The 19541-nt window shown below is 47.2% G+C and overlaps 1 protein-coding gene across 2 annotated transcripts in view; it reads left to right on the forward strand.

The window, feature by feature from the left end:
- PNPLA8 (patatin like phospholipase domain containing 8) overlaps nucleotides 1–19541 on the forward strand; it is a 215319-nt gene that overhangs the window by 88337 nt on the left and 107441 nt on the right. For both annotated transcript variants that reach the window (XM_063927296.1, XM_063927297.1), the window contains one exon: nucleotides 14715–14886. In XM_063927296.1, coding sequence (XP_063783366.1) covers nucleotides 14715–14886 — 172 coding nt within the window. The remainder of the gene's footprint in view (nucleotides 1–14714; nucleotides 14887–19541) is intronic.

Raw genomic sequence — 19541 nt, forward strand, 5'->3', positions numbered from 1 at the left:
GAAAATGGTCAGTTGACACCCAGAAACGCCCCCTTCCTGTCAATCTTCTTGCGGCCGTCAGTGCGACTGAAAACTTCGTTAGAACCTGTGCAAAACAACAAATGCCTTTGTACCCGTACGTCGCGCGTGCGCAGTGCGGTGCATGCACAGAAATGCCGATTTTTAGCCTAATCGCTGCGCAGCGAACAATGACAGCTAGCGATAAACTCGGAATGACCCCCTTAATCTCTTGAACTTCTTCACGGTTCTTGCATTTAGAGGAGCAGGAGGGAATAGTTACCGCAGCTTGAATCTCTTGGGTCTTGTGACTGCATTTATGCCTATTTCATTTGTGTTTCTGAGACAACAGTAGAATTTTCTCAGTTTGGAATTTGCCTTGTTAACATGAGATGTCTGAGACTTCTCAAACTTCTGAATTATTTGTTGAACTACTTCCTTGTTCAACTACTGTACCATTCTTCTGTGTGGATTTGTGATCAACTGAGGAGGTCCTCTGTCACCTTGTTCTTTCCTGTTAAACAAAGTGCTGTTTGGGATATTAGTTTGTTCTATGACATGACTCTTGATATCTCTTATCTTCATGCACTTTTTCTTAATGCCTCCTTGTCTGTTTATGATGGCTATCACTGTCTGGATTTTTACTTTTTTTTCTTCTGCTGTTGCTGAGGTGCAAACTTAATACTGGAAATCATAAGAGACTTGTTAAATCGTTTGGATTTTCTGTTGTGAAACTGATGATTTGTTTCTCGCTGTGTCTATCTGGATTCTCTGAATCTGCTGCTCTTGAAAAGGCATCAGGTGACATTTGTTGGTATTTATGATCCATCAATTGTCCAGTAAGAAGGTCACCTTGAGTGTTTTGTACTGGCCACGGTTTTCTGATTTTTCTGTTACTAAAATATCATACAGATAAGGCCAGACTGCAATTCCTTGCCATCGTTAGGACTACCAGTACATTTGTAAAAGTCCTGTAAGATGTTGAAAGTCCAAATGGAAGGTACATAAACTGGAAATGGTGTCTCAGACTAGAATTTTAGTAAGTGATAATTTTTGTATGTCTGTTATGGTGTAATGTGAAGTCTGCTACAATGGAACTTACATGCACCATACAAAAATACTTGCTTTACAAACTCATTTAAGTTTCCTTAGATCTAACATAGGGCCTGATTCAAATGTGGACTGAGTGGCTATCGCTGCTCCTTACATGGAAGCAGCAGCGATAATACTAATATGTAATGCAGCAAGAGGCATCACTTCTTTCCTAGGATGTAGCATTGGATCACCTGCAACACCAGCGGCTGGTTGCGTGACCCATGGGGTTGTGCAAGCTGGACGCCACAGCAGCTCCAACCAAGAGTCCAGGAAATCTCATCATCTGATGGGAATCCTGACCCCCAACAGTAGCTTTAGGGATACATAATTTCTAAAAAAATTCCTCCAAAATTTAAATATGGTCTCCTCACTGATCAGCACCCGCTCCTAGACTGAACACTACACAAAATATCAAACATTGGGATTCTCCTGACTTCCACCACCATAAATAGGTTGTAATAAAGTATCCTTTCTGGGAAGCAGGCATTCCTCTTCTGGTTTCTCTAGCAGGGTTTGTATACTTTTTATTAATACCACTATTTATACATTAGATTGTTGAGTTTGTAACGTCACAAACACATCTCTGTTTGGTATTATTTGGATTTGGTATCCATTTTTCTCTTACGTCCTAGAGGATGCTGGGGACTCCGTAAGGACCATGGGGAATAGACGGGCTATATATATACGCTCTGCGGGCTGTATATTTAAAACCCCCGCCAGTTTTGAAGAAATCGAGCGGGACCGAAGCCCGCCGCTGAGGGGGCGGAGCTTGATCCCTCAGCACTAACCAGCGCCATTTTCTCCACAGCAAACCGCTGGGAAGCTGGCTCCCCGGACTCTCCCCTGCTGAACACGGTGACAGAGGTTTTTAAAGAAGGGAGGGGCATATAATTTGGCGCATTTATTATATAAAGAAAAGCGCTATATATATCTGGGATTTTTCCAGGGTCATTGGCGCTGGGTGTGTGCTGGCATACTCTCTCTGTCTCTCCAAAGGGCCTTGTTGGGGAACTGTCTCCAGATTAGAGATTTCCCTGAGTGTGTCGGTACGCGTGTGTCGGCATGTCTGAAGCGGAAGGCTCTTCTAAGGAGGAGGTGGAGCAAATGAGTGTGATGTCTCCGTCGGCAACTCCGACACCTGACTGGTTGGATATGTGGAATGTTTTAAATGCAAATGTGAATTTATTACACAAGAGGTTGGACAAAGCGGAGTCCAGGGAATGTACAGGGAGTCGAGCCCTGCCTTTCACTATGACGCAGGGACTTTCTGGGTCTCAGAAGCGCCCACTATCCCAAGTAGTTGACACTGATACCGACACGGATTCTGACTCCAGTGTCGACTATGATGATGCGAAGTTGCAGCCTAAATTGGCTAAAAGTATTCATTATATGATTATTGCAATAAAGGATGTGTTGCATATAACAGAAGACCCCTCGGTACCTGACACGAGGGTCCACATGTTTAAAGAAAAGAAGCCTGAGGTTACTTTTCCCCCTTCACATGAGCTAAACGAGTTGTTTGAAAGGGCTTGGGAAACCCCAGACAAAAAACTGCAGATTCCCAAGAGGATTCTTATGGCGTATCCTTTCCCGACTAAGGACAGGATACGGTGGGAATCCTCCCCAAGGGTGGACAAAGCGTTGACACGCTTATCCAAAAAGGTAGCGCTGCCATCTCAAGATACCGCAGCCCTCAAGGATCCTGCTGATTGCAGGCAAGAGACTACCTTGAAGTCAATTTACACACATACGGGTACATTACTCAGACCGGCGATAGCGTTGGCTTGGGTTTGTAGCGCTGTAGCAGCGTGGACAGATACCTTATCTACTGATATTGATACGCTGGATAAGGAAACCATTTTATTGACCTTGGGTCATATTAAGGATGCTGTCCTATATATGAGAGATGCTCAGAGAGACATTGGCCTACTGGGTTCCAGAGCCAACGCTATGGCGATTTCTGCTAGGCGAGCCCTATGGACCCGACAATGGACGGGTGATGCCGACTCGAAGAGGCATATGGAGGTTTTGCCTTACAAGGGTGAGGACTTATTTGGGGAATGTCTCACGGACCTGGTTTCCACAGCTACTGCAGGTAAATCAACTTTTTTGCCTTATGTTTCCTCACAGCCTAAGAAAACGCCACATTATCAGATGCAGTCCTTTCGGTCGCATAGATTCAAGAGAGTACGGGGATCTTCCTTTCTTGCCAGAGGTAAGGGCAAGGGGAAAAAGCTGCCAACTACAGCTAGTTCCCAGGAGCAGAAGTCCTCCCCGGCTTCTACAAAATCCACCGCATGACGCTGGGGCTCCGCTGAGGGAGTCCGCTCCAGTGGGGGCACGTCTTTGACTTTTCAGCCACGTCTGGGTTCAATCACAGGTGGATCCCTGGGCAATAGACATTGTTTCCCAGGGTTACAAGCTGGAATTTGAAGAGGTGCCTCCTCGCCGGTTTTTCAAATAGTCCCTACCAGCTTCTTCCCCAGAGAGGGAGGTAGTTTTAGCAGCAATTCAAAAATTGTGTCTTCAACAAGTGGTGGTCAAGGTTCCCCTGCTTCAGCAGGGGATGGGGTATTACTCAACCCTGTTTGTGGTCCCGAATCCGGACGGTTCGGTCAGTCCTATTCTGAATTTAAAATCCTTAAACCTATACTTAAAAAGGTTCAAGTTCAAGATGGAATCACTCAGAGCGGTCATCGCCAGCCTGGAAGGGGGGGATTATATGGTGTCCCTGGACATAAAGGATGCATACCTTCATGTCCCCATATATCTGCCTCATCAGGCGTTCCTGAGATTTGCTGTACAGGATTGTCATTACCAATTTCAGACGTTGCCGTTTGGGCTTTCCACGGCCCCGAGGATTTTCACCAAGGTAATGGCGGAAATGATGGTGCTCCTGCGCAAGCAGGGAGTCACAATTATCCCGTACTTGGACGATCTCCAATCAAAAGCGAAATCAAGAGAGCAGTTGCTGAACAGCGTATCACTCTCCCTGAGGGTGTTGCAGCAGCACGGCTGGATTCTCAATCTCCCGAAGTCACAGTTGGTTCCAACGACCCATTTGCCTTTCTTAGGCATGATTCTGGATACAGACCAGAAAAGGGTTTTTCTCCCGATGGAAAAGGCCCACGAACTCCTGAACTTGGTCAGGGACCTCTTGAAGCCAAAAAGGGTGTCGGTGCATCACTGAACTCGAGTTCTGGGAAAGATGGTGGCATCTTACGAGGCCATTCCATTCGGCAGGTTCCATGCAAGGACTTTTTAGTGGGACCTTCTGGACAAGTGGTCCGGGTCGCATCTACAGATTCATCAGATGATCAGCCTGTCCCCCAGGGCCAGGGTTTCTCTCCTGTGGTGGCTGCAGAGTGCTCACCTTCTAGAGGGTCGCAGGTTCGGCATTCAGGACTGGGTTCTGGTAACCACGGACGCGAGCCTCCGAGCATGGGGAGTCGTCACACAGGGAAGAAACTTCCAAGGTCTATGGTCAAGCCAGGAGACTTGTCTACACATCAACGTACTGGAATTAAGGGCCATATACAACGGCCTTCGTCAAGCAGAGAATTTGCTTCACGACCTACCGGTTCTGATCCAGTCGGACAACCTCACCGCAGTGGCTCATGTTAACCGTCAAGGCGGAACAAAGAGCAGAGTGGCAATGGCAGAAGCCACCATGATTCTTCGCTGGGCGGAAAATCATGTAAGCGCTCTGACAGCAGTCTTCATTCCGGGAGTGGACAACTGGGAAGCGGACTTCCTCAGCAGATAAGATCTACATCCAGGAGAGTGGGGACTTCATCAGGAAGTCTTTGCAGAGATTGCAAGTCAGTGGGGACTGCCTCAAATAGACATGATGGCGTCACGCCTCAACAAGAAGAGGTATTGCGCCAGGTCAAGGGACCCTCAGGCGGTAGCAGTGGACACCCTGGTGACACCGTGGGTGTTCCAGTTGGTCTATGTGTTCCCTCCTCTTCCTCTTATCTCCAAGGTATTGAGAATCATAAGACGAATGGGAGTACAGACAGTTCTCATTGTTCCAGATTGGCCTCGAAGGTCCTGGTATCCGGATCTGCAGGAAATGCTCACAGAAGATCCGTGGCCTCTTCCTCTCAGGACCTGTTGCAACAGGGGCCCTGTCTGTTCCAGGACTTACCGCGGCTGCGTTTGACGGCGTGGCGGTTGAACGCCGGATCCTAGCGGAAAAGGGAATTCCGGATGTGGTCATTCCTACTCTGATAAAGGCTAGGAAGGACGTGACAGCAAAACATTATCACCGTATATGGAGGAAGTATGTGTCTTGGTGTGAGTCCAGGAATGCTCCTCCGGAAGAATTCCATCTGGGCCGATTCCTTCACTTCCTACAGACTGGAGTGAATTTGGGCCTAAAATTAGGCTCCATTAAGGTTCAGATTTCGTCCCTATCCATTTTCTTTCAGAAGGAATTTGCTTCTCTCCCGGAAGTCCAGACTTTTGTGAAGGGAGTGCTGCATATCCAGCCTCCTTTTGTGCCTCCTGTGGCACCATGGGACCTTAACGTGGTGTTACGGTTCCTTAAGTCTCACTGGTTTGAGCCTCTTCAAACGGTGGAATTAAAGTATCTCACTTGGAAAGTGGTCATGTTGTTGGCCTTGGCATCGGAAAGGCGAGTGTCTGAGTTGGCGGCTTTATCTCACAAAAGCCCCTATCTGATTTTCCATGTGGATAGAGCGGCGTTGCGGACTCTTCCTCAATTTTTGCCTAAGGTGGTTTCCTCTTTTCATATGAACCAACCTATTGTGGTGCCTGTGGCTACGCGGGACTTGGAGGATTCAGAGTCCCTTGATGTGGTCAGAGCATTGAAAATGTATGTGGCCAGAAGGGCTCGGGTTAGGAAAACAGATGCACTGTTTGTCCTGTATGCAGCCAACAAGGTTGGCGCTCCTGCTTCTAAGCAGACTATTGCTCGCTGGATCTGTAACACGATTCAGCAGGCTCATTCTACGGCTGGATTGTCGTTACCAAATTCAGTAAAGGCCCATTCCACTAGGAAGGTGGGTTCTTCTTGGGCGGCTGCCCGAGGTCTCGGCATTACAGCTTTGCCGAGCGGCGACTTGGTCGGGTTCAAACACCTTTGCAAAGTTCTACAAGTTTGATACCCTGGCTGATGAGGACCTCATGTTTGCTCAATCGGTGCTGCAGAGTCATCCGCACTCTCCCGTCCGTTTTGGAGCTTTGGTATAATACCCATGGTCCTTACAGGAGTCCCCAGCATCCTCTAGGACATAAGAGAAAATAAGATTTTAAACCTACTGGTAAATCTTTTTCTCCTAGTCCGTAGAGGATGCTGGGCGCCCGTCCCAGTGCGGACTAAATTCTGCAAGACTTGTATATAGTTTTGGCTTACATAAGGGTTATGTTACAGTTTTGATCAGTCTCGGGCTGATGCTGTTTTGTTTCATACTGTTAACTGGTTCGTATATTCCATGTTATACGGTGTGGATGGTGTGGGCTGGTATGAATCTTGCCCTTAGATTAACAAAAATCCTTTCCTTGTACTGTCCGTCTCCTCTGGGCACAGTTTCTATAACTGAGGTCTGGAGGAGGGGCATAGAGGGAGGAGCCAGTGCACACCCATATCTAAAGTTCTTTTTAGTGCCCATGTCTCCTGCGGAGCCCGTCTATTCCCCATGGTCCTTACGGAGTCCCCAGCATCCTCTACAGACTAGGAGAAAAAGATTTACCGGTAGGTTTAAAATCTTATTTTTACCGTGTAATGGACCCATAGGTCCTGTGTAAAAGCATCAAAGCTACCACCCACCAGGATGATTTAAGGCTGTGTTAGTCCAATCATTGTAGATTTTTTTTTAGTTTTTCTTCTATGACATGATGGTTCCTGGATACGTTATCTTAAAACTGACTTAACCTATTGTTAGACTATATAGGTATGACTTCCTTGAACTGGGTCACCAGATACTTCAAACATGGGAATACAAAAAAGAATATTCTGAAAAATGACGTTAATGTGCAGTTTAAGTCCTTAAAGTACTGTTATAGATGTCAGTATGTAAATCTTGCTGTTGGTTCACAGATTAATTCCATCTGATATAATGACCCAAAAAAGGGAAAACAAAAACACCAGTTGAATTAATGTCTCAAATGTCTTAATGTCTCATTGTTTCTCGTGTGTGTATTCAACATTGATACCAAGGGAGTAAACACCAATGAGCATGACTAATACTTACATATATTCCTTGTTCTTCCTAAATTGCAGCCTATACTCCTTTGCTCTATTGGTAAATACAAGCAGTGATCATATATGATATGAAATAATTTTTCCAAACTGGTGCAAACAAAAATAATGTACATAGAAATCATCAGGGTTTTTTTTATATATCGCCAAACCCCATTTTTTATTTTTCACAAGTTTTTACATAGAGTTTATCATTATGATAGAGATATATATATATATATATATATATATATATATATATGTGTGTGTGTATATATGTGTGTGTGTATATATATGTGTGTGTATATATATATGTGTGTATATATATATGTGTGTATATATATATGTGTGTATATATATATATGTGTGTGTATATATATATGTGTGTATATATATATGTGTGTATATATATATGTGTGTATATATATATATATGTGTGTATATATATATATATGTGTATATATATATATATATATATATATATATATATATATTATTACACAAATATAAAACTACAGCACTCGCCACCCCAGAAGCGGGGCACACAAGTGCACCCACCACTCATAGAGTGGGGTGCACATAACCTTGGCACTCGCCACCCAGAAGCTAGGTACACAAATGCAGTGGTAAGTGCATTTGTGTACCCCGCTTCTGGGGTGGCGAGTGCTGTAGTTTTATGTTTGTGTGTATATTGCGGGGTTAATCTATGGTTAACTCTTATTAACTGTGACCACTAGCTTTCTCATGCACCCCTATGTAGACTCAATTATCCTTAACCTGTGTCAGCTGTTCTTTAGTAATTTATCAGCCAGTGTCAGGTGACTAGTGTACCTTTAAAAGCCATAAGGTGTGTGGCAGGTGCACATTAAACCTAGCAGGCATATGATGTGTGAAACAGTTGCCAGGTTTTAAGACTCTGTGATAGTGTAGGACCTGCATGAAGGTGGGGTACCTTGGCGATCGGTATGCAGTCTTCTGTACATTGGACAATTCACTAACTAAACCCCCATAATGTATTTATTGATGTGTTGAGGATAGGTGAGCTTGCTATGGTGAGTGCTGGGTTTTCTTGAAAAGTGTTTCAACATGCCGACTTATCCAGTCTTTGGACTCATCTGGCAGTGTATTTCTCTGACGTCCTAGTGGATGCTGGGTACTCCGTAAGGACCATGGGGAATAGACGGGCTCCTCAGGAGACTGGGCACTCTAAAAGAAAGATTAGGTACTATCTGGCGTGCACTGGCTCCTCCCTCTATGCCCCTCCTCCAGACCTCAGTTAGAATCTGTGCCCGGCTCGAGCTGGTTGCACACTAGGGGCTCTCCTGAGCTTCTAGTAAAGAAAGTATTTGTTAGGTTTTTTATTTTCAGTGAGATCTGCTGGCAACAGACTCACTGCTACGAGGGACTTAGGGGAGAGAAGCGAACCTACCTGCTTGCAGCTAGCTTGGGCTTGTAGGCTACTGGACACCATTAGCTCCAGAGGGATCGAACACAGGCTCAGCCTCGGTCGTCCGTTCCCGGAGCCGCGCCGCCGTCCCCCTTGCAGAGCCAGAAGCAAGAAGAACATCCTGGAAATCGGCAGCTGAAGACTCCGGTCTTCATTAAGGTAGCGCACAGCACTGCAGCTGTGCGCCATTGCTCCCTATGCACAGCACATACTCCGGTCACTGATGGGTGCAGGGCGCTGGGGGGGGGGGGGGGCGGCCTGGGCTGCACTTAGAGTACCTTACTTTGGCAAACAGCACATAATATAGTCTAACTATATATGTGCAAAAATCCCCTGCCATAACATAAATACAAGAGCGGGAGAAGTCCGCCGAGAAGGGGGCGGGGCTATCTCCCTCAGCACACTGGCGCCATTTCTTCTTCACAGCTCCGCTGGAAGACAGCTCCCCAGGCTCTCCCCTGCAGTTTCCAGGCTCAAAGGGTAAAAAAGAGAGGGGGGGCACTAAATTTAGGCGCAAACTGTATATGTAAAGCAGCTATAGGGAAAAATCACTTTGTGTTAGTGTAAATCCCTGATTATATAGCGCTGTGGTGTGTGCTGGCATACTCTCTCTCTGTCTTCCCAAAGGACTTGGTGGGGTCCTGTCCTCAGTCAGAGCATTCCCTGTGTGTGTGCGGTGTGTAGGTACGGCTGTGTCGACATGTTTGATGAGGAGGCTTATGTGGAGGCGGAGCAGGTGCCGATAAATGTGATGTCACCCCCTGCGGGGTCGACACCAGAGTGGATGGATATGTGGAAGGTATTAACCGACAGTGTCAACTCCTTACATAAAAGGCTGGATGACGTAACAGCCGTGGGACAGCCGGCTTCTCTGCCCGTGCCTGCTCAGGCGTCTCAAAGACCATCAGGGGCTCACAAACGCCCGCTACATCAGATGGCAGACACAGATGTCGACACGGAGTCTGACTCTAGTGTCGACGAGGATGAGACATATACACAATCCACAAGGTGCATCCGTTGCATGATTACGGCAATAAAAAATGTGTTACACATTTCTGACACTAACCCAGGTACCACTAACAAGGGTATTATGTTTGGGGAGAAAAAGCAGCCAGTGTTTTTTCTCCCATCAGATGAGTTGAATGAAGTGTGTGAAGAAGCGTGGTGTTCCCCCGATAAGAAACCGGTAATTTCTAAAAAGTTACTGATGGCGTACCCTTTCCCGCCAGAGGATAGGTCACGTTGGGAGATATCTCCTAGGGTGGATAAGGCGCTCACACGCTTGTCAAAAAAGGTGGCACTACCGTCTCAGGACACGGCCGCCTTGAAGGAGCCTGCTGATAGAAAGCAGGAGGCTATCCTGCAGTCTGTATATACACACTCGGGTACTATACTGAGACCTGCAATTGCTTCAGCATGGATGTGTAGTGCTGCTGCAGCGTGGTCTGATACCCTGTTAGATAATATTGATACCCTCGACAGAGATACTATTTTGCTAACCATAGAGCATATTAAAGACGTCGTCTTATATATGAGGGATGCACAGAGGGATATTTGCCGGCTGGCATCTAGAATTAATGCAATGTCCATTTCTGCCAGGAGGGTATTATGGACCCGGCAGTGGACAGGTGATGCTGATTCTAAAAGGCACATGGAGGTTTTGCCTTATAAGGGTGAGGAATTGTTTGGGGATGGTCTCTCGGACCTCGTATCCACAGCAACAGCTGGGAAATCGACATTTTTACCTCAGGCTCCCTCACAACCTAAGAAAGCACCGTACTATCAGGTACAGTCCTTTCGGCCTCAGAAAGGCAAGCGGATCAAAGGTGCTTCCTTTCTGCCCAGAGGCAGGGGGAGAGGGAAAAAGCTGCACCAGACAGCCAGTTCCCAGGAACAAAAATCCTCCCCTGCTTCTACTAAGTCCACCGCATGACGCTGGGGCTCCACAGATGGAGCCAGGTGCGGTGGGGGCGCGTCTCCGGAACTTACACGACCAGTGGGTTCGCTCACAGGTGGATCTCTGGGTTCTACAAGTGGTATCTCAGGGATACAAGCTGGAATTCGAGGTGTCTCCCCCTCGCCGTTACCTCAAATCAGCCTTGCCTCCTACTCCCCAGGACTGGGAGGTAGTACTGGCGGCAATTCACAAGCTGTACCTCCAGCAGGTGAAAATAAAAGTTCCCCTCCTTCAACGGGGACGGGGTTACTATTCCACAATGTTTGTGGTACCGAAACCAGACGGTTCGGTGAGACCCATTCTAAATTTGAAATCCTTGAACACTTATATAAGGAAGTTCAAGTTCAAAATGGAATCGCTCAGGGCGGTTATTGCAAGCCTGGAAGATGGGGATTACATGGTATCACTGGACATCATGGATGCTTACCTACATGTCCCCATTTACCCACCTCACCAGGAGTACCTCAAGGTTGTGGTACAGAACTGACATTACCAATTCCAGACGTTGCCGTTTGGTCTGTCCACGGCACCGAGGGTGTATTCCAAAGTAATGGCCAAAATGATGATACTCCTTCGAAAGAAGGGAGTTATAATTATCCCGTACTTGGACGATCTCCTTATAAAGGCGAGGTCCAAGGAGCAGTCGTTGATCGGAGTAGCACTATCTCAGGAAGTGCTACAACAGCACGGCTGGATTCTGAATATCCCAAAGTCGCAGCTGGTTCCTACGACGCGTCTGCTGATATTGGGCATGTTTCTGGACACAGAACAGAAGAAGGTGTTTCTCCCGGAGGAGAAGGCCAAGGAGTTGTCATCTCTGGTCAGAGACCTCCTGAAACCAAAACAGGTGTCGGTGCATCATTGCACGCGAGTCCTGGAAAAGATGGTAGCTTCTTACGAAGCAATTCCCTTCGGCAGGTTCCATGCAAGGAACTTTCAGTGGGACCTGTTAGACAAGTGAGGATCGCATCTTCAGATGCATCGGCTGATCACCCTGTCCCCGAGGGCCAGGGTGTCTCTGCTGTGGTGGCTGCAGAGTGCTCATCTTCTCGAGGGCCGCAGATTCGGCATTCAGGACTGGGTCCTGGTGACCACGGATGCAAGCCTCCGAGGTTGGGGAGCAGTCACTCAGGGAAGAAATTTCCGTGGACAATGGTCGAGTCAGGAGACTTCCCTACACATAAATATTCTGGACCTAAGGGCCATTTACAATGCCCTAAGGCAAGCAGAACCCCTGCTTCCAAACCAGCCGGTGCTGATTCAGTCAGACAACATCACAGCTGTCGCCCATGTAAACCGACAAGGCGGCACAAGAAGCAGGATGGTGTTGGCAGAAGCCACAAGGATTCTCCGATGGGCGGAGTATCACGTGCTAACACTGTCAGCAGTGTTCATTCCGGGTGTGGAAAACTAGGAAGCAGACTTCCTCAGCAGGCACGACCTCCACCCGGGAGAGTGGGGACTTCATCCAGAAGTCTTCACGCAGATTGTGAACCGTTGGGAACGGCCACAGGTGGACATGATGGCGTCCCGCCTCAACAAAAAGCTAAAAAAGTATTGCGCCAGGTCAAGAGACCCTCAGGCGATAGCTGTGGACGCACTAGTGACACCGTGGGTGTACCAGTCGGTTTATGTGTTCCCTCCTCTTCCTCTCATACCCAAGGTACTGAAGAGAGGAGTAAGAACTATACTCATAGTTCCGGATTGGCCAAGAAGAACTTGGTACCCAGAACTACAAGAAATGATCTCGGAGGACCCATGGCCTCTGTCTCTCAGACAGGACCTGTTACTGCAGGGGCCCTGTCTGTTCCAAGACTTACCGCGGATGCGTTTGAAGGCTTGGCGGTTGAACGCCGTCCCCTAACTGAAAAGGGCGTTCCAGATGAAGTGATTCCTACGCTGTTAAAGGCTTGGAAAGACGCTGCCTGAAGTTCAGACGTTGTTAAGGGAGTGCAGCATATTCAGCCCCCTTTTGTGCCTCCAGTGGCACCTTGGGATCTCAACGTAGTGTTGGTTTTCCTAAAATCACATTGTTTTGAGCCACTTCAGAACGTGGAGTTGAAGTATCTCACGTGGAAAGTGGTCATATATATATTTGGCCTTGGCTTCGGCTAGGCGTGTGTCAGAATTGGCGGCTTTGTCATGTGAAAGCCCTTATCTGATCTTCCATAGGAACAGGGCAGAATTGAGGATTCGTCCCCAGTTTCTCCCTAAGGTGGTATCAGCGTTTCATTTGAACCAACCTATTGTGGTGCCTGTGGCTACTCGGGACTTGGAGGCCTCCAAGTTGCTGGATGTAGTCCGGGCCCTGAAAATCTATGTTTCCAGGACGGCTAGAGTCAGAAATACTGTCTCGCTGTTATCCTGCATGCACCCAACAAGCTGGGTGCTCCTGCTTCTAAGCAGACTATTGCTCGCTGGATCTGTAGCACGATTCAACTTGCACATTCTGCGGCTGGACTGCCGCATCCTAAATCAGTAAAAGCCCATTCCACGAGGAAGGGGGCTCTTCTTTGGCGGCTGCCCAAGGGGTCTCGGCATTACAACTTTGCAGAGCTGCTACCTGGTCGGGGTCAAACACGTTTGCAAAATTCTACAAGTTTGATACCCTGGCTGAGGAGGACCTTGAGTTGGCTCATGCGGTGCTGCAGAGTCATCCGCACTCTCCCGCCCGTTTGGGAGCTTTGGTATAATACCCATGGTCCTTACGGAGTACCCAGCATCCACTAGGACGTCAGAGAAAATAAGAATTTACTCACCGGTAATTCTATTTCTCGTAGTCCGTAGTGGATGCTGGGAGCCCGTCCCAAGTGCGGACTCTCTGCAATACGTGTATATAGTTATTGCTTAACTAAAGGGTTTTGTTATGAGCCATCTGTTAATGAGGCTCATTTGTTGTTCATACTGTTAACTGGGTATAGTTATCACAAGTTGTACGGTGTGATTGGTGTGGCTGGTATGAGTCTTACCCTGGATTCCAAATCCTTTCCTTGTAGTGTCAGCTCTTCCGGGCACAGTTTCCCTAACTGAGGTCTGGAGGAGGGGCATAGAGGGAGGAGCCAGTGCACGCCAGATAGTACCTAATCTTTCTATTAGAGTGCCCAGTCTCCTGCGGAGCCAGTCTATTCCCCATGGTCCTTACGGAGTACCCAGCATCCACTACGGACTACGAGAAATAGAATTACCGGTGAGTAAATTCTTATTTTTCCTTGTTCCTTTACAGGGGTGGTACAGTTAAATGTTATTTCCCCAGGGAAGAAAAGCAGCCACTGTGAGATATCTCCCAGTGTATTCCCACATTATCTGATGGGTTTCAGGCTCTTAGGTAAAATGTCTGAATGTATGCCCAGCTGATTGCTTTGTGCGTACACTAGATGGCAGTATAAGAGCATGCTAATATTCTGTATTTCTCCTCTACAGTGTTTCCATGCAACACTAATGAAAGGATTTTTGCACAAGACCATGACCAATGGTTTTGACGTGCCCTTTGGAGTTAATCAGAGAGAATATTACAAAATGTTTAAAAAAATAAACATTTTTTTTTCTTCTATTAGCGTTGGGTCCTGTATTAAACATCTGAGAAAGGATAACGCAGTAAATTATAGCACTTTGCCAGTAAACAACTAGTTTAATTCTATTTTATTTTATACAGTACTATGGTGTTTTCTAAATACAGCAAAGATTTGTAATGTGTGTTCTGTACATTGTAATAGAGTCCTATTTTGTGTGTACTATTATTTTCAGAATCCCATATCTTGGAGTTTAATTTATAAAGATCATGTGAAGCCCCTTAATCCCTATTCTATAATGAATGCTCAAGTTAATGGAATTGCTGTATAAAAACCACTGTCCTGGTCTTGGAATATAATGCACTTTGCCATAAATGGAGCAGACACTGGGAAGAGTAGCATTTGTTCCTATATAAACAATAGTGAGATGATAACATGAGATTTTTTCTCATTTATTTGTATATCCTCTCCTACACCTTCAACATTTTGCCTTTTTCTTTCTAGGAGCAATACTGGCATTTATGCTGGGCTTATTTCACATCCCACTTGATGAGTGTGAAGAAATTTACCGTAAAATAGGAAGCGATGTCTTCAAGCAGAATGTTATTGTGGGAACAATGAAAATGGGCTGGAGCCATGCCTATTATGACAGTGAAATGTGGGAAAAAATGCTCAAGTAAGTATGCAGTATGGGGATGGGGGGATGTTAATACTTTTTATTGCCCATTCTGATCATAGGAAAAATTGCACATTACCATAATTCTTTCACCATATAAACAGGACAAATACCTTCCATTTATGACCGTTCAGGCTTATTTCATACTTTATATTTCAAAGCATGTCAGTTAAAGCCATACTGTACATAGGGGCAGATGTATTAAGTCTGGAGAAGTGATAAAGCAGTGATAAATGCAAGGTGATAATGCAACAGCCAATCAGCTCGTAACTACCAATTTACATATTGGAGCTGATTGGCTGCTACATTATCACAGTGCACTTATCACTGCTTTATCACTTCTCCAGGCTTAATACATCTGCCCCATTAAGTGCTATGTGTCACTGAGCATTGCTGCAGTCTTGGCTGTGCACATATCCTCCATTTACAGTGGGTTTTACATGTTTTCCTGTGCAATTCGATAGGGTGCGAGGGAAAACTTGTTCATGGCAGCGATGTTCCACCCAGAAGTGCACATCGCAGCCATTGTGTTGAATTGTATTGCCCTCTCTGAGTTGCAATTCTATAAGGTGAAATGAAAATGGGAAATAGTGTGTTGTGAATGATTTAGAAGTCAGATCATTCTATGGGGGAGATTCAAATGTTTGAAAAGTCAGTTGGGAGTCTGTATACTTAATAGACAAGAAAAAACAGACACCCAACCCACTTTTCAAACATTTGAATTCCACCCTATGAGTAATGAACCTAAACTGTGTGTCGAAAGCAGACATTTTGTACATAATGGACCTTATTCAGCATCAATTGCAGCTTTGCTAAATTAGCAAAACTGCAACTTCTCGCATGCTGGGTACGTCCGGCACAGGGCAAGGCCGCCCAGCATGCTAATGGCGGGCAGCAACATGATCACAATTAATTGTTTTGCTAAATAAGGTAAGTCCCCTTGCCTCCGCAGCCTTGCTGCAAAGGCAATCTGTGTGCCGCCATGTTTCCCGTCGCATCGGGTGCGTGTGACGACGTGCGGGTGCCCCGATCCCTCCCCCATTTCCGACGCCATGCCCCCGCAACGGCGACTCGCCGCCCCGTAATGCTGCGTTGCCACCCCCGATCTCCACAGGGCAGAGGTGTTTGCATCAATGCGATGCCGGCCTGTGCACGCAAAGATTGGGACATGCGCACTGGTGCTAGGAACTGCTCAATGCCATTGCATTAGCGGATTGTGCTGAATAAGGCTCAGTATTGGTAATAATAAGAATTTACTTACCGATAATTCTATTTCTCATAGTCCGTAGTGGATGCTGGGGACTCCGAAAGGACCATGGGGATTAGCGGCTCCGCAGGAGACTGGGCACAAAAGTAAAAGCTTTAGGACTACCTGGTGTGCACTGGCTCCTCCCCCTATGACCCTCCTCCAAGCCTCAGTTAGGATACTGTGCCCGGACGAGCGTACACAATAAGGAAGGATTTTGAATCCCGGGTAAGACTCATACCAGCCACACCAATCACACCGTACAACCTGTGATCTGAACCCAGTTAACAGCATGATAACAGAGGAGCCTCTGAAAAGATGGCTCACAACAATAATAACCCGATTTTTGTAACAATAACTATGTACAAGTATTGCAGACAATCCGCACTTAGGATGGGCGCCCAGCATCCACTACGGACTATGAGAAATAGAATTATCGGTAAGTAAATTCTTATTTTCTCTAACGTCCTAGTGGATGCTGGGGACTCCGAAAGGACCATGGGGATTATACCAAAGCTCCCAAACGGGCGGGAGAGTGCGGATGACTCTGCAGCACCGAATGAGAGAACTCCAGGTCCTCCTCAGCCAGGGTATCAAATTTGTAGAATTTTGCAAACGTATTTGCCCCTGACCAAGTAGCTGCTCGGCAAAGTTGTAAAGCCGAGACCCCTCGGGCAGCCGCCCAAGATGAGCCCACTTTCCGTGTGGAATGAGCTTTTACAGATTTTGGCTGTGGCAGGCCTGCCACAGAATGTGCAATCTGAATTGTACTACAAATCCAACGAGCAATCGTCTGCTTAGAAGCAGGGGCACCCAGCTTGTTGGGTGCATACAGGATAAACAGCGAGTCAGATTTTCTGACTCCAGCCGTCCTGGAAACATATATTTTCAGGGCCCTGACTACATCCAGCAACTTGGAATCCTCCAAGTCCCTAGTAGCCGCAGGCACCACAATAGGCTGGTTTAAGTGAAATGCTGAAACCACCTTAGGGAGAAATTGAGGACGAGTCCTCAATTCTGCCCTGTCCGTATGAAAAATTAGGTAAGGGCTTTTATAGGATAAAGCCGCCAATTCTGATACACGCCTGGCCGAAGCCAGGGCTAACAGCATTACCACTTTCCATGTGAGATATTTTAAGTCCACAGTGGTGAGTGGTTCAAACCAATGTGATTTTAGGAATCCTACAACTACATTGAGATCCCAAGGTGCCACTGGAGGCACAAAAGGAGGCTGTATATGCAGTACCCCCTTGACAAACGTCTGAACTTCAGGAACTGAAGCTAGTTCTTTTTGGAAGAATATTGACAGGGCCGAAATTTGAACCTTAATGGACCCTAATTTGAGGCCCATAGACAGTCCTGTTTGCAGGAAATGCAGGAATCGACCCAGTTGAAATTCCTCTGTAGGGGCCTTCCTGGCCTCACACCACGCAACATATTTACGCCAAATACGGTGATAATGTTGCACAGTTACATCCTTCCTGGCTTTGATCAGGGTAGGGATAACTTCATCCGGAATGCCTTTTTCCTTCAGGATCCGGCGTTCAACCGCCATGCCGTCAAACGCAGCCGCGGTAAGTCTTGGAACAGACATGGTCCCTGCTGGAGCAGGTCCTTTCTTAGAGGTAGAGGCCACGGGTCTTCCGTGAGCATCTCTTGAATTTCCGGGTACCAAGTCCTTCTTGGCCAATCCGGAGCCACGAGTATAGTCTTTACACCTCTCCTTCTTATGATTCTCAGTACCTTGGGTATGAGAGGCAGAGGAGGGAACACATATACTGACTGGTACACCCACGGTGTTACCAGAGCGTCCACAGCTATTGCCTGAGGGTCCCTTGACCTGGCGCAATATCTGTCCAGTTTTTTGTTGAGGCGGGACGCCATCATGTCCACCTTTTGGTTTTTCCCAACGGTTCACAATCATGTGGAAGACTTCTGGGTGTGAAGTCCCCACTCCCCCGGGTGAAGTCCCCACTCCTCCGGGTGAAGTCCCCACTCCTCCGGGTGAAGTCCCCACTCCCCCGGGTGAAGTCCCCACTCCCCCGGGTGAAGTCCCCACTCCCCCGGGTGAAGTCCCCACTCCCCCGGGTGAAGTCCCCACTCCCCCGGGTGAAGTCCCCACTCCCCCGGGTGAAGTCCCCACTCCCCCGGGTGAAGATCGTGTCTGCTGAGGAAGTCTGCTTCCCAGTTGTCCACTCCCGGAATGAACACTGCTGACAGTGCTATCACATGATTTTCCGCCCAGCGAAGAATCCTTGCAACTTCCGTCATTGCCCTTGAAGTGATGTTTCCATGCTTGACCACAAGCCCTGGAAATTTTTTCCCTGTGTGACTGCTCCCCAGCCTCTCAGGCTGGCATCCGTGGTCACCAGGACCCAATCCTGAATGCTGAATCTGCGGCCCTCTAGGAGATGAGCACTCTGTAACCACCACAGGAGAGACACCCTTGTCCTTGGAGACAGGGTTATCCGCTGATGCATTTGAAGATGCGATCCGGACCATTTGTCCAGCAGATCCCACTGAAAAGTTCTTGCGTGGAATCTGCCGAATGGAATCGCTTCGTAAGAAGCCACCATCTTTCCCAGGACACTTGTGCATTGATGCACTGACACTTGGCCTGGTCTTAGGAGGTTCCTGACTAGGTCGGATAACTCCCTGGCTTTCTCCTCCGGGAGAAACACCTTTTTCTGTACTGTGTCCAGAATCATCCCTAGGAACAGCAGACGTGTCGTCGGAATCAGCTGCGATTTTGGAATATTTAGAATCCATCCGTGCTGTCGTAGTACTACTTGAGATAGTGCTACTCCGACCTCTAACTGTTCTCTGGACCTTGCCCTTTTCAGGAGATCGTCCAAGTAAGGGATAATTAAGACGCCTTTTCTTCGAAGAAGAATCATCATTTCGGCCATTACCTTGGTAAAGACCCGGGGTGCCGTGGACAATCCAAACGGCAGCGTCTGAAACTGATAGTGACAGTTCTGTACCACAAACCTGAGGTACCCTTGGTGAGAAGGGCAAATTGGGACATGGAGGTAAGCATCCTTGATGTCCAGAGACACCATATAGTCCCCTTCTTCCAGATTCGCTATCACTGCTCTGAGTGACTCCATCTTGAACTTGAACCTTTTTATGTAAGTGTTCAAGGATTTCAGATTTAAAATGGGTCTCACCGAGCCGTCCGGCTTCGGTACCACAAACAGCGTGGAATAATACCCCTTTCCCTGTTGTAGGAGGGGTACCTTGATTATCACCTGCTGGGAATACAGCTTGTGAATGGCTTCCAATACCGCCTCCCTGTCGGGGGGAGACATTGGTAAAGCAGACTTCAGGAACCGGCGAGGGGGAGACGTCTCGAATTCCAATTTGTACCCCTGAGATACTACCTGCAGGATCCAGGGGTCCACTTGCG

The sequence above is a fragment of the Pseudophryne corroboree genome, chromosome 6 (genome assembly GCF_028390025.1).
Source record: "Pseudophryne corroboree isolate aPseCor3 chromosome 6, aPseCor3.hap2, whole genome shotgun sequence".
Taxonomy (NCBI): domain Eukaryota; kingdom Metazoa; phylum Chordata; class Amphibia; order Anura; family Myobatrachidae; genus Pseudophryne; species Pseudophryne corroboree.